At 52.6% G+C, this 14,065-nt stretch overlaps 5 protein-coding genes across 5 annotated transcripts; 1 reads left to right on the top strand and 4 right to left on the bottom strand.

Moving 5' to 3' along the window:
• Positions 1-580: 580 nt before the first annotated feature.
• AYO21_03230 (hypothetical protein) lies at positions 581-1,786 on the top strand (the record flags this gene model as incomplete). The annotated part of the gene is made up of 1 exon (XM_022653204.1): positions 581-1,786. The coding sequence occupies one exon, from the start codon at positions 581-583 to the stop codon at positions 1,784-1,786; it is 1,206 nt and encodes a 401-aa protein (XP_022514597.1).
• A 981-nt stretch (positions 1,787-2,767) lies between these two features.
• Positions 2,768-3,796, bottom strand: AYO21_03229 (hypothetical protein; the record flags this gene model as incomplete). Its single annotated transcript, XM_022653203.1, has 3 exons — positions 2,768-3,601; positions 3,659-3,685; positions 3,734-3,796. The coding sequence occupies 3 exons, from the start codon at positions 3,794-3,796 to the stop codon at positions 2,768-2,770; spliced, it is 924 nt and encodes a 307-aa protein (XP_022514596.1).
• A 2,335-nt stretch (positions 3,797-6,131) lies between these two features.
• AYO21_03228 (hypothetical protein) lies at positions 6,132-7,357 on the bottom strand (the record flags this gene model as incomplete). Its single annotated transcript, XM_022653202.1, has 3 exons — positions 6,132-6,974; positions 7,038-7,171; positions 7,240-7,357. The coding sequence occupies 3 exons, from the start codon at positions 7,355-7,357 to the stop codon at positions 6,132-6,134; spliced, it is 1,095 nt and encodes a 364-aa protein (XP_022514595.1).
• Positions 7,358-9,284: 1,927 nt separating this feature from the next.
• On the bottom strand, positions 9,285-12,707 carry AYO21_03227 (hypothetical protein; the record flags this gene model as incomplete). The annotated part of the gene is made up of 1 exon (XM_022653201.1): positions 9,285-12,707. One exon carries the CDS (start codon positions 12,705-12,707, stop codon positions 9,285-9,287), a length of 3,423 nt encoding a protein of 1,140 aa, XP_022514594.1.
• Positions 12,708-12,951: 244 nt separating this feature from the next.
• On the bottom strand, positions 12,952-13,508 carry AYO21_03226 (hypothetical protein; the record flags this gene model as incomplete). Its single annotated transcript, XM_022653200.1, has 2 exons — positions 12,952-13,278; positions 13,368-13,508. 2 exons carry the CDS (start codon positions 13,506-13,508, stop codon positions 12,952-12,954), a joined length of 468 nt encoding a protein of 155 aa, XP_022514593.1.
• Between the last annotated feature and the right edge of the window lie 557 nt (positions 13,509-14,065).

Below are 14,065 nucleotides of genomic sequence, written 5' to 3'. Positions count from 1 at the left end.
CGGAATTGTAGCTTTGGAATGACATCATGCTTGGTACACCAAAATGGATCTCAGTCTACGGCTTTCCTCTTTCGGACGATCCTTGCTGTCAATTAATTTGTGAGATTTTGCATAGCCAGCATTGATGAAGAGACGCAACCCTGATGCAGCTATAGACGAACCAACAACAAGCCCCAGAAGGGTAATCTCCAACTCGGATCTCACTTTACCATCCTCCCTGCAACGGTCAATCTCCCCTCCCCTCGCTAGGACGCCGCGTCTGAGTCGCAAATCGCACACTTATCCCGATTCTACGGATCCATTGACCACCAAGGCGGTGACTACAGCAGCCGTTGAGGCCGGTCAACTTGAAATCCAAGATCATGTATCTTTCTTTTCCTCCAAACTCCTCGCGGCGACACGTCCACCCGGCGCAGGAACACCTCGTCTCTCCCACACCGACTGGCTAGCTCTGTACCGTCGAAATCTCAATGACAGAGGGCACCATTTTGTTGTTCATCAGCACGACCACCCGATAGCAGGAACCCATTATGATCTCCGGTTGCAATGTAATGCGACGAGCTCAATCAGCTTCGCTATCATGTACGGCCTTCCCGGTGACCCGAACAGTACGAGATTGAACCGCAACGCTACCGAGACCCGAGTTCACAACCTGTGGAACCATCTGATCGAGACCGCCTCTCATGAGACGGGTACGATGCTGCTCTGGGATACTGGTGAATATGAAGTCTTACCTTATGAGTCCTCGTCGGGGAAGGCCAGCGCTGCGGACGACACAACAGCCACCGAGGATTCAGACCCGGACAGCGACAGCGACAGTGACTTGATATCACGAGGAAACGCAGAGTCAGAGCCATCGAAACTGCACCGCGCGTTTCAGAATCGCAAGATCAAGCTCCGCCTGCACGGCACACGGCTACCGAGGAACTACACTCTGAGCCTGAGACTCACTCACGACAACAACCGGATTACACAACCCGAGGCACCGGCCTTTAAGCGGCGGAAAAGGAAAAGTCAGAACTCGACCGCTTCAGCGCGCCGGAGATTGAGGGCTGAGGAACTTGACACGACAGATTCGGACCGAGCAAAATCCCCAGTGGCGGCCGAGATGACCTCAGGCTCAGATTCCGACCTCGACCGCCAACACCGCCACCGTGCGGGACGGTCTCCCATGCTACGTCGAAGTGTGTCCTCCCTCCTACGCACTGCATCTCCACCACGTCCGAGACGCTCGGAGTCTGTCATTCAAGTACCCGAGTCCACACCAACCAGGATATCCCGCCAGCCCACGAAAGCAGACCTGGAGCACGACTACGACGAAGACGAAGAAGAAGCCTGGATCCGCCGCAACAACGCTTACCCCGGCGCAACCAACAGTATCAACTCGATCCACCAACGCAGGTGGTTTCTCTCCCTTGACCGCGCCGCGTGTGGCTTCCGCCCCACGAACCAGACCGCATTCGGGCGGAAGATATGGGAGCGACCGCGCTTGTCCTCATCTTTACCCGAAGCAGAACGACGTCCATCGTCGACGGCAGCAGTATCATCGGCATCAGAACCAGCGTCAAAGACGAGAACCCGAAACGACAGGTCCCCCAATGTAAAGGAAGAAGAACAACAACGACAAAACCACGCAGAGACCCTGGGCGGCTTTCCCTCCTTTCACGTCTTGGGCAGAGAGGTCGAAGTCAGCGTGCTGACGGGACGCACCGCCGCCGAGGTGGCCGACGACGAAGGCCTCGTGGGATATAAGCCACGTGGAGGGTGGAGGGGGGTGGTTGAGTAAACCCAGACGTCAATACGAGGTATCCCGAGCACATGCAGTATATAGATGTTCATGGACATGTTCATACTCATACTGTACTCTTGTCCTCCTTTACTCAATAGCTCCAGGAGCGTGGCGTATTCTTTTCCACGATGAAATTCCCCGGGTTCGACAGGCCCATTCAAAAAAGAGATTCGAGACCGAAGAGAGGAGGGGGAGAAAATAAAGAAATACCTCCATCAATCAATCAGAACCATCACAATTCAACAACATCTCTAACATGAATATAAAATATAATAATAGGAGTATCATACCTTAGTGCTCAAATACTCCGTACTCCTTCCTCGCTCTATACTTTGCTCCATTCTTGCTCCATATCTACCTAGTATCCAGGGTATCTCCACTTGATACCTATTCGACATTCCATTCTTTTAATCTTCTTTCTTCTCTTCTTCTGCAAGCTGAGGTTGATCTCCTCTAAGCGTGTTTCATCTTCGTCTCCTCCAAACATGCTCATATTCATTTTCATCTTCATCGCAACATGCAGAACCATGGCTTTCCACGTGTGGCGCATTACCTTGTACCCCGTACAAACCAACAGACGTCCACCCGCCGAACGAGCCCATGCAGATAACTCCTGCGTGAGCCGCTCCCTCCCCACCCACAAAAATACCAGGCACCACCACCCCAATCGAGGTTTGTATAGGCATTGGTCTCCGAAATATCCGTGTGGTCCGGATGGCAGGCTTTGTGCTGTCTGTCCCCGTTATAGTCAAGACACAAGTCAAGAAAAGAAAGAATAGAACCCCTTAACATTGGTTTTAGCCAGCGCTGATTCCATCGTTATATGCCTTGATTGTCGTGCACGCCAAAGTGCTAGCATATATACTCCAACTCCAGATCATTCCGAGTCCTTTTCCTGACCCCGCAATAGTCAGCCCTGCCTCAAACGAAACCAAGTCTCACACCGATCCTGTTCAAAAACGATGCCCGGAAAAGTGATCAGACACCTTGCGGCCTGAATGGTTCGTAAGCGGCACCTCTTTGCGGCGCATATGGCTGGGGGCCGAGCGTGTTCAATGGCACACTTTGCTGGTCACTTGGGCCCATGTAGGGACTCCCCACCCTCTCATACGTATACGGCGTCTTCTCTGCTCTTGTGCGTCTAGCTTCTTTACTTCCAGGGTTGTAGGGACTTCTTCCACTGCAACAGCACACACTCAACAACCAGAAGAATGCCGCTCCGACAGCGAAGGCACTGCCAATCCAGGTGACGGAGAAGACGGAGCTGCCCAAAGTGGTCTTAATGCCGTATTCCTTCTTCAGAGTGTTGTTCAAGGCGGCCTTTAGGACGATGTAAACGGCGGTGGCGGTGATAGATCCTGCAACGAGAAGGAGCGCCATGGCGGAAGCGCAGAAGGTAGTAAAGAAAGAACCCCATCTCGAGAAGATGGCCGAGATGCCCACAAGGATAGTGATGCACGAGGCAATCAGCGCGCCAATGTACAAGTAGAAGATGGCCTTGGAAGCGTCGTGATACACATCCACTCCGTCTCTAAAGCTCTTGGGTAGATAGTCGTCAACAGGGACGCCGGTGCTGTTCAAGCCCCAGATCTTGATCGGGTTGAACCAGAAGTAGGATTTCGGGTCCGTGCAATTTGCATAGGTGTCGTCGCCATTCCAACTGCAATAGCTGCGCAGGTAGATGGTGTAGTAGTCTTTCATACCCAGGGATTGCTTGGCTGCTTGGAGGGCGCCGCCTAACAGGGTGCTGTTGGAGTTATCTCCAGCGAGGAGGTTTGCGGAGGACGTCAGTGTGAGGTTGGTCATGTCGATCTAGAGGCCGCAAATGTTAGATAGAGTGCTCATGAACCACTTTCTAATACTGCTTACCTTGACAAAGTATAGATTGTCGAGTGTCTTATTGCGGTCATATGTACCCCCAAGGAAGACCAGTACAACACATACCAGTACACCTATTGAGAGGAGAAAGGGCGCTGCTATGCAGCAGACACGGCCTGCGTTGACCATATTGATCTGCTATTCGCTTGACTGCGACGGCGTTTGTGTACTGGAGAGTAAGACGAGTTTGCTCCTTCCACTTCAGTTCAGCTGAGGCTGTTGGAGAGAAACGGTTTTGGGTGCGGGGAAAGAGGCCAATGTTCGAGACCGTTACGATCTTGTAGTGCGAATGCAATTGCAAACGAGAGACTTTTGGTGACAACAAGGTATTCGAAATGAAGAAGAATAAAAGGTTACAAGATCAACTTTTCTTTTGATCTGTCCGAAGAAAGGGAGGAGAGGAAGATAATGGGCGAACAACGGTGAGATGTGACAGATGGTCGTTGGATCGGGGGGCCGTAAGATTATGGGGGCAGTTTTTGAACTTTTTAGCAGTAGCAGTAACAGTCTGCAGGCTCGCTAGTCTAGCGGTCGCAGCGAAACTCAGGCTAGGGTTTTAGGTGGAGGTGGAGCTTTTGCAGCCGCAGTGCAGTTCGAGGATAGGCGAATTGTTGTCAGAAACGGATAACGTCCAGGGACCAATCCTAACAGGGTGGATGGAGAGTGGATGGCGATGGTGAGAGCCAGCGATGGCAATGGGTAATATTCGTACAAAATGAAGATGAGTCGTAGTGGCCGAGGGAGGGTAATCAGGAGAAGAAAGAAGAGCAGTTTGTTGTAGAACAGCTGAAGGTCAAGTGAGGAAAAGTCCGAGAAGTAGGTCGTGAAGCATCATGAGTCCAGACTTCTTATTTCCTTTCAGGTGGCACAGCAGCCCGTGGATGAGGAGGAGTTGGTGGCTCAGCTGTTGCTTGGACGCTTGGACGCTTGGGAACTTTGGGAAGCTCAACTAAGTAGTAGTACGAGTAATACGAGGTATTCGTAGGAGTAGTTTCTGTGCCTGCGAGTCCACCACGAGGCCATGGCGCAGCCGCAGCAAGCAGCAAGCGGCTGAAATCCCCCCGTTTGCTCCATGTGCTGGGAGTGATCGTCGTGGTGCTGACTGGCGCAAGATGGGCGCAGATTTGGGGGGCCATTATCGTTATTACTACTCGGCAGTATGTGTTCCCTTTCCACCCTCTTGTTTCTGTGTCTCATCATTCCACAAGAGGAAAACGCAAGTGGTGAATCTGTCCTTGACTAAGGCTCTTCTAGGGAAACGATGCTCGACTTTGAACTACTTGTACGAGTAAGACACAATCAGTGGTACGATCAGTGGCCTGCACAAGTACGGATATATTGGAGTTTGGTACCTCGTAATGTGCCGTGCCCTTCCCATCCTCTTAAAAATCCCTATATCAGTGTTTGTAAGTGATGGTATGCTGGTATGTAAGATGGCGAAGATGTAGGCCAGACATGGCAGTTGTCGTCTGCCGTAATTGCGGTTTCCGTTTCGAGCCAGAGCTGGACCTCTTTGCTGCTCTCTTACGAGTAATTTCTTCTGGGGAGGAGGATCGAAGCCAGTGATCCTCCTACCGTTCTAGGCGAGCAGGATCAGAGGAAAGCGCCTTAGACCTCAAAGGACCACAGAAGACCACGACAAGGAACCGTGGTGCCAAGTGCTCGTCTCTAGCTTGGATAAGCAGGGCGTGGCAGGGGTTGTCAGGGTCCCGTAGCGGGACTACTGTCGTCTGACCAAGGGGATTGATTGGTGATGATTCTTATTTATAGACAGTGGCCATTTTCATAAGTCTTTACTCGTACTTGTGGTGCGTGTTTGCTGCACACGCGATCACCTTCCAGCTGAATGCCACGTGATTCTCCCGCGACTCGAACTCGTGCCAGTTCTTGTACTTGTAACTGCGCTGCGATCCACCTGGCATCAATCAATGACAGGCCACGCCCACAGGCAATCCAGGGCAGAGTGTGGCTCTGATGAGCTCGAGTACGTAATCATCAAACTGAAGTAACATCCATTCATTTTCATTGCCTCAACAAAGGCGCCAGATTCTACTTCCATTATTATTACTGCTCGGGAACAAACATTGACATGCATCGACTCCCTTTTCCTCACATTTGGCATCCCCACACGATTTCGCCCATGACGGTGTATCATCGCGGATTCAAAAAGATAGAGAGACAAAAGGAGCGCAAATTCCTCCGATGACACGATCCGTCTGCTTGTGTCTACTCGCCCGTGTATCGACTCCGGAATTCCTGCTGCGCCATCCAATACGGAGTAGGTGCCTCACGGGGCTATCTCGTCCACTTAAAACCTCTCCAGCCACATTCCCCGTCATCTTCATCGTCATCGTCGTGACACCTTTATCATGCCAGATTCGTTCGCAGTGTGGCTCGTGGTGGTTTGAGATGGCCATCAGCTCCTAAGCGGCCACGGCGTGTTGCCCTGTTATTGCATCCGAGGTTAGCGACCTGGCTCCCACGTCCAATTTTCGATGCGAACCGGCGCATCGAAGCACCAAGGTCCCAGAAACTCACCATTGGTTTGTTGTGGTCTTTCTTCTTCCTCCTCTTCCTCTTCCTCCTCCTCTTCTTCTTGCTCATACTCGCCGTGTTGGCCTGCAGGCACCCAGCCATCGCGATCGTTCTTCATTGGGGGGTCTTGACCAGCGAGATCGACTCCCTCGCCTTTGTGAGAGCTGGCCTTCCTTCTCTGGCTCAGAGTTCGTGATCGGGTGGAAAGCTTCGCGCTAACTTGGGCCGTGGATGACACCCAGTTCGTCAGGGCATCCTCGCAGTCCTGAATGATAGCCTTGGAAGCTTCATATCCGTCGTACGCATTGCGCGTCTCGCCGGGGGTGACCGGAGTGTCATCGATGAGACTCAACAGGTGCTTTCCATAGCCAGCAATGATGGCGACTTTCTCGCAATGTTCGCGAATCGCATCAAACTGGTAATTGAAGGCGGCCTTGAGCTTTTCGCGGGTGATGTTGGAGAGCTGGGCCTCGGCGACCAATGATTCGGCTTCAGCTCGGACGAGTTCCTGCTCGAGGACAACAATTCGAGGGCTATTGGGTTCCTTGTACTTGAGCTGCGCAATCTGGTCCGTGATCTTCTGCTTGCGGTCTCGCGATGGCTGGACCGAGGCTTCGATGTTGCGGATCGACTTGATGGTTACACGGTATTGATCGTAGCGGTCGACGAACTGGTCTTCCAGTTCGCCAATCTCATAGATCAAAACACCGAGCTTGTCCGTCACATCGCTGACGTCCTCGTCGCAGCCTTCTCCCCAGAGGGACAGTTGTTGCTGTTGGGTCGATCGGTCAGACGGGAACACCTCACAGAATCACAACGCACCCGGGCAACTTACAGCGACCTCCATTCGTTCCCGACCCACCAATTCCATACTGCGCATGACATTCTTCTCCATCTTGACGAGCTGGGAAAGCTTCTTGGCGAGGTCTGGCCCAAAGGCGCCGGCGGTGCCCTTTCGGAAAGCATGTCCTGTTTTCTTTGTGTCAGCGTTGGTCGCTGCAGTGTATAGCCACCAGTTTCCAGGGTCATTGTATTACCAAAGTTGCCTCGGCCGAACAGGCGCCCACTTTTCGTGGAAGACGGTGGCGGCGGAGGATTCTCAATCTGAGAAGCTGTAGGGGCGCGCGACTGGCGCATAGAATATGTTCGATGCATCCTGAGAGGTGCGGGTAGAGTTTGAGGTGTTGATGGTGGTCGAGGTGAGTTGAGGGGAGGTGGTCTGAGGGGTGGGAGGGTGGTGCTCGCTGATCACAGCAGACAAGAGAGAAGCTAAGCGCGACTGTGTGCGCGATGCTGTGTTAGCAAATATTGAAGTAGATGCAGAGGAAATGGTGCCAGCAGCTTAATATGACTGAGATGGTTGTCCTGAGGAAAGCATGCAGAAGATGAGAAAGTCAATGTAGGAGTAGTGGTGATACGATGTGTGCAAGGGTGAGTTTTGAAGAGTCTCGGGCCTGAATGACGTCTCGGAATGGCGCGGGAGCCGTGGATGGAGCAACAGTGACGGCGACCAAGCTTGGGGGGTGGCGGCCAGCTGCCTTTGGGGTGCCTAGGCGCTCCAGCCCCCAGAATTTGGGCCTCCGTCACAAACTTGCTGGAGTGGTGACGAAGGTAGAGAGAGGGCAGGGAGGCAGGGAGAAGACAATGATGGTGATGGAGACCCGGGCCCGCCACATCGTCACTCTCTCAGCTCCACTGCCACAATAGTGCGACCCTTCGTCTTCTTACCTAGGCAGCTAGGCAACTGGTTGGAAAGGCCTCCTCCACACTCACACTTCAATCCAAATGGAAAAAGGCAATCAACAATTATCGCGACTCACCAAAAATCCAGGCTTGGGGAAAGCTTAAACAGTCAAGAGATGAGGCCAGAGAGAGACAAGAGATGGGAGGTAGGTAGGTTGGCGGGACGGGGGACGAAATGTTCAAGCGGACAGACGCAGGTACAGATGGGGAGGGGGAGAATCGAACTTTTTGAAAAAAGGATTGAAAGCTCCTTTGAGCTTTGGGGAAGCTGCAGGCTTTTTGAAGCTGGAGCTGGTCTTTTGGGGAAATGGGTGGCATCTGGTGGTTCAGCATGCAGCATTCAGGCACTTGTACCAAATAACTACTCGTATGTAGATGGATGAATAAGGGCCGGGTAACCGCTACAACCACCAGCTAGCTAAGCAGCCGTGGGCAGCTAGCTAAGCACCTCCATACCTTGGGTAGGTAGCTTCCCTGGTAATCTAGGTGGTGATAGGTGGTACCAGGTGGCAATTGGAGGGGGCGCTAGGCGGTACTGGGGGGTTTGTTGCTTGTCGCCCAAGAGCCTAACCTGCACCAAGTAACTAGAGCAACCGTGGTGGGGCCAGCCACTTTATCCACGCCGCTCACGTCATCGGATTGCATCGAAAGATCAAAAGATCAAAAAGATCAGCCCATCAACTTCGCTCTCTATGGAACGAGCTGAGGCGTTAAGAGCGTCTAAACAATACGCGTCTTTCTTTATTCTGAAGACCTTTGACACCGATGGGTACCCATCACGGGAGGAGCGGACGTCCAGCCACCACCATTGCAGCAATAACCTGCCCAACAGGCTAATATTGGCCGCTAAAGTTACGGGTTGGTATGTACTGTAGCACCGCCACTGTTCCGGCTAAGTCTGTCCTGGTGAAAACTAACCTCTACCTACGAGGTGCTTTAGCTAGCACCGCGATCAATTGCCCGTCACGAAAACCCTGCAGGTGCAATAAGTGCTGATCCGTCCAGCAAGTGAACATCGGTTCCTTTCATTCGCCGCAAGCTTCCTTTGTTCCTGGCCGATCTCCACGAGGCACATCAGAGACCCACACATGGTCAATGAGCTTGAATAGATAAGGTATACCTCGTACTCGGTACATACAGAGCAGGGACGGCGGACTGCTCGCCTCTTCCTTTCCTGGGGCTTCTCCGCCGTCGCAAACAGAATGCGCGACGGTTGATATTCTCCTTCACCTGGAAGCGTGACATGCTTCCCCGATTATTCTGGTTTCGTGTTGGATCTCTGCCATCGTTTCTTGTCCTAGCGCATTGTTTTCCCGTTGGATTCGTTCTTCTGCTGTCTTCATCGTCGTCTGCCCTTAGTCCCTCTGCTGTGCTTTTTGACGTTTACTCTTCTTTTCTGTCGACCACCGTTATCTATTTCTTCGTCCAGGTCATCCTCTCCAGATGCATCGTCTTCGCCCTCATAATCTTCATCCTCCGAATCGTCGATTTCGATATTTGCAAGAGCTCGCACCGTCTCCCCCCCTGAGCTGTTCGCCTCTTCTTCGTCATCGTTGCTCGGACTTGACTCAGTGCTCTCGGAAACCTCCCTCTTGCGTTTTTGCCCTGGCGCGACCACCGGAGACTGGCTGCGCTGCTCTTGGGCAACGTCGCTGCCCTCTCCTGCAAGCAGATTGGTTCCTGTGGTTCGTCCTAGACGTTCATGAGAAAGAGGAATCAGAGCTCTTTCGTTAGAAGGCTTGTCTCCTGGCTCCCAGAAATTCTTGACATGTTCATCACTGTAGCCGTATTTCCACAGCAGCTCTTCTCCCGGCCGGATATTACGTCTTGCAAACAATCCGATCCGGACCTGCCCACTGCACAGTAGACTTTTGGGTTCCACATTGATGAACTCGTCTTTTTGCGAGTTGTTCATAAATCTCATCTTGTTGCCGACAACTGACGCATCAATCTCCTGAGACGCGTTGAGATTGAAGAGGTATTCTTGATTTTGAAGATGGTAGAGCGAGCCTCTTCTGTCGGCCTCCTGTCTACTGACCACCTCACCAACATATTCGCCGATAAATTCGCTCCTTGGAATGCTGGTTACGCTGTAAAGCCCGTAGCCCTGAACCTGGCTAGGCGCCTTGGTTGTCTTCGCAGGCAGGCCCAGTTGGATCCGGTTATTTCTGCAACGACCCTGGCGATTGTCGACCCGGTACTTGTTGTAAGAATCCAGAACGTCAAGCACGCCACATTTGAGGCAGAGATGGGGATCGCATTCACGATTCAACTTCCAGCATTCGCACCGGGCGTCCTGGAAGCAGGTCTTCTTCACACTAGCTTTGCAGTTGCACCCTCGAAAACGCCGTTTGCATTCGATGTCACACCCACAAAACCATTCGCAGTGTACCTTGGCTTTCGCACATGAGCATGCCGGGTTGTCCTGGCACGGTCCTTTGTGGTAACAAGGAACAAACGGTTCACGCGTATGTAATTCTGCGCTGTTCGATACATCGATTATTGGCACCCGATTCTTCTTGTTCTTCTTTCTCTTTTGGTTGGGTGCTACCGCGCTTGCCTCTGGCTGAGCAGGACTGATCTCGGCATCGGAGAGGGATGGATCAATAGAATGCTTCACTCGGAAGATGGAGAAAAGTATATGATTGAAGACCATCATGCAGCTCACGTCCTTGATAATTCTTGAGATCAGGCAGGGGCCTCGTTGATTGTGGAGATAGAACCGCATAAGACTTTCGACCATGGCTTTTTGGGACTGCGACAAGAATGGCTGAAATGTTACCTCTGATACCGTGATATCACGCCGGTTGTTGACATCCCAAAAGCACGACGAACAGCAAAACTCGTCATCCGCCAACACGGGCCTCACGTAGCTTTCTGGCATCCGTTTGGCGCCACCGACATACCCTTCGGGTCGTCGCCCTAGTAGCTGTCGCAAGCCCGTCGACGGGTCCACGCAGAAGATTCCGCATAGATGGGTGTCGCCTTCGACGCTGGGCTTAGTACTCGGCCGTGACACAAACTTGCGTATGTTGCGATCGGTTTCCGGATCATTGATGAATGCTCTGGGTGTTTCCATATCTTCATTTTCGTTCGAGGCTTCCTCATCCAGAGCTTCCTCACCTGGAGGCTCGTCATCTTGGGATTCGTCGTCTGGGGATTCCTCATTTGCGGGCTCCACATAAGCGCCATGATCTGGGCAATTATGGCGAAAACAGATCAAGCAGAGGTCGGAAGTTTGCGTTGAGGCTGTGATGGAATCCGGATACCGGGGCTGTATTATCTCGCCAAAGGAAATATGCCACAAACTTGACCCAGCCTGCTCATGGAAGGCGTAGGCCAGCAGGCCTGCAAAAACAAGCCTTCGATCGTCGGGTCGTGGCAGACGCTCGAATTGCTCAACTAAATCTCTCTGCCGGCTCTCAGGATCAGCTAGGCCGCACATCTTACACCGACGCTTTTGCTCTTTTGTCCATGCCTGGCGGGAAGCCTCCGGCCAATCGAGCTCGATCTGTCTGTCGGGTTCAAAGTGGTCTTGTACGTAGAAGTAAAGAATATCACTCCTCTGTATTTCAAGCATGCTGAAGATATCTTCGATCCAGGGCCGCCAAAGCCAGACTAGTTCTTGACACTCACGCTGTTTCGCCATGCCCGGAAAGTCGATCTTGTGTCGTTCTTCAAACTCTTCGTATTTTTTGCTGGCGTCTGGATCTTCGGCCTCGTCTTCCATGTCGTAGGCTCTGTGATGGGCCGTCCGATAGTTTGGTGCAAGAAAGCTCGCGTTCACCCTGCCAACGGACCGGAATTTTGGCAACATCGGCGCCCCGCCGCCAAGGGGCTTCCGAGGAGGCCTTAGCAGTTCGCCGTCCTCCTCTGCAGATGGTTGCCGGTCTTTCCCAGCTCTCCGCTTTTCCTTAGTAGGCGCCGCGAAAGGGTCCGAAGGATCGCCCTTTGCAGATGGTCGCCGGTCTTTCTGAGCTCTCCGCCTCTCCGCAGTAAGCGCCGCGAAAGGATCTGGACGATTAGGGTCAAGCTTGGGACCGGGATGTTTCATTACGTCGATACTGATCTGCCGCAGAGCGGCTTGGATGGTTGCCTGCTGCGAGGAGCGCAACTTCTGATAGGAGCTTTCCATCAGCGATTTGAAAATCTTCACGTGGGGACGGATTGTCCTTCCTCCTGCCGAGCGTATCGAAGACTCAGACGAGATACTTCCGGTGTCCGAGTACCGGTCGTCCTTGCTCATGCGGGACGAAGCCTTGTCAATATTGTCTTCCCCCGTTTCCATCACGATGTCCTGTTGGGACTGCTGACCAGTTGGCTTGTCCTGTTCGCTGTGTGCATCTCGTGATTCCGCTGGACGAAATGCAAGCCTTAGTGACTGTCCTTGTATTAATTCCGGGCTGCTTGTGCCTGTCCCTTTCTCCTCATCTGAATCACCAGACACGCTCTTAGACGAGGACTGGTCCTCTCCACGACTCGGCCTTTCAGTGCGATGTCGAAGTGGCCTTGCGTTGTCACTAGGAGTGCCGTCCTTTTGCTTATTTCGCGTAACAAGATGCGACTCATGTCTGTCTTCTCTCGAAGGAGAGGAGACGGCGAATCTGGATGATGATGGTGATTTTTTGTGACTGATGGTTCTCGATTCAGGAGTTTGGCGAACTGTTGACAGATCAGTCTTCCTGAGTTCGGAAAGTTGCTCACTGGCAGGCATTGAGCCTCCAGATGGAACGAAGCTCTTCCTCAGAGAAGTAGACGGCATGGTCTGAGGATCTGATAGTCCATCAGGTGGCCTTACTGCTGCTGGCTCTTCGCTTTCTTCGCGAAGCCGCGCAGGAGCGGAAATTTGAGTGCTGGGAAGAACCGTGGGTAGTGGAGGTTCCGAGGAACCTGCCCCTGGCAAATCTGCTGGAGGTGCCCGCGCTTGCTCCGGGCTAACTGGGTTTGAGTGTACTGCTGAGGGTTTTTTTTTCGGTGAGTTTGATGGTGATAAATTGGCTGGCCGCTTAGAAGTCGAAGGCAGCGGCGGATGCCTCGATCGTTTTGATAGGAGATTTCTTGGGGGATGTGGTGTGGACCCTGTAGGTGGTGAAGGCGGTGTTGACATTACAGACAGAGGGTGTGGCTTTGAGACTGTCTGTAGATGCCGCCGCCCCGTCCCGAGTGGCTTTGATGAGGAAGTGTGTGACGACTTTGTCGTCGATGGTTTTGCAAGAGTTTGGGACTTCGGGAGAGGTGCCGGTGGCATTGGTGTCGGTGCCAGTGGGGAAAGCGATGGCGGTGGCTGTTCTGTCATCATCTCCTGCGCTGTATCCAACGGCTTTTCGGTGGTACTGTTCCCCGTCAATCTTTGCCTTAAAACTCGAGGGCTTCCAATGGGATTTTGATCACTCGGTGACTCCTCGTCCGAGTCAGATAGCACAATGATCTCGGGTTCGTGAGCCGGCGTCTTCTTGGTTGCATGACTTTGCGAGCGATTGGCCCGTGTCTCACGGCCAGGTGCCTGCCTCGATGAGCCAGAAGACCTTGAAGAGGAGGCTGATGAGCGAGTGTATTTGTCCATCTTGGGCCAGCAGCGAGCGTGCCTCTGATAATTCAGAAAGTAAAAAGAGAGGTCAGGATCACGGCCTTAGTATTTTGAGTGTTCCGGGCTTTGCTTGAAATCGTTCTGTGAGGACGATGGCGATCGACCCGGCTTACCGAGTACTGGAAGCCGAATGCCATTTCATACAACAAATTCGCGGCAGCTTCGACTCCGACATTCAATCATAAGTGTATCAGAGTTCACGACATGATTGTTGACGCAGGTGCCCAGCGAGGCAGGCAGATGGCTCACATAGTTGTCGATTTCTTGGCAGTTTAAGTGCGGGGCCACGACCACCTACTACGCGCTAGTACGGCTGCCTAATACTAGCAACTTGGCGCCTTGAGTGCCATTGCTTGGCGGGGAGAAAACGCCAAGGAATAATCTTTCACCCTGGGTATAAGTATGAGTTCCTCATCCCTGCGTCTTCGACGCCGTCTTTTCTTTTTTTTTCCCATCCAAGTGCAAGGGCAGTACGCAGCTCATGAGGTTTTGTATGTCTCCCACCAACAAAGTTCAACCTAAGTCTTTGTTCA

This window comes from Fonsecaea monophora, assembly GCF_001642475.1.
Source record: "Fonsecaea monophora strain CBS 269.37 chromosome Unknown Scaff15, whole genome shotgun sequence".
Lineage (NCBI taxonomy): Eukaryota > Fungi > Ascomycota > Eurotiomycetes > Chaetothyriales > Herpotrichiellaceae > Fonsecaea > Fonsecaea monophora.
Note: the sequence above shows the minus strand (reverse complement) of the source record. Positions and strands in the feature narration are given on the sequence as shown.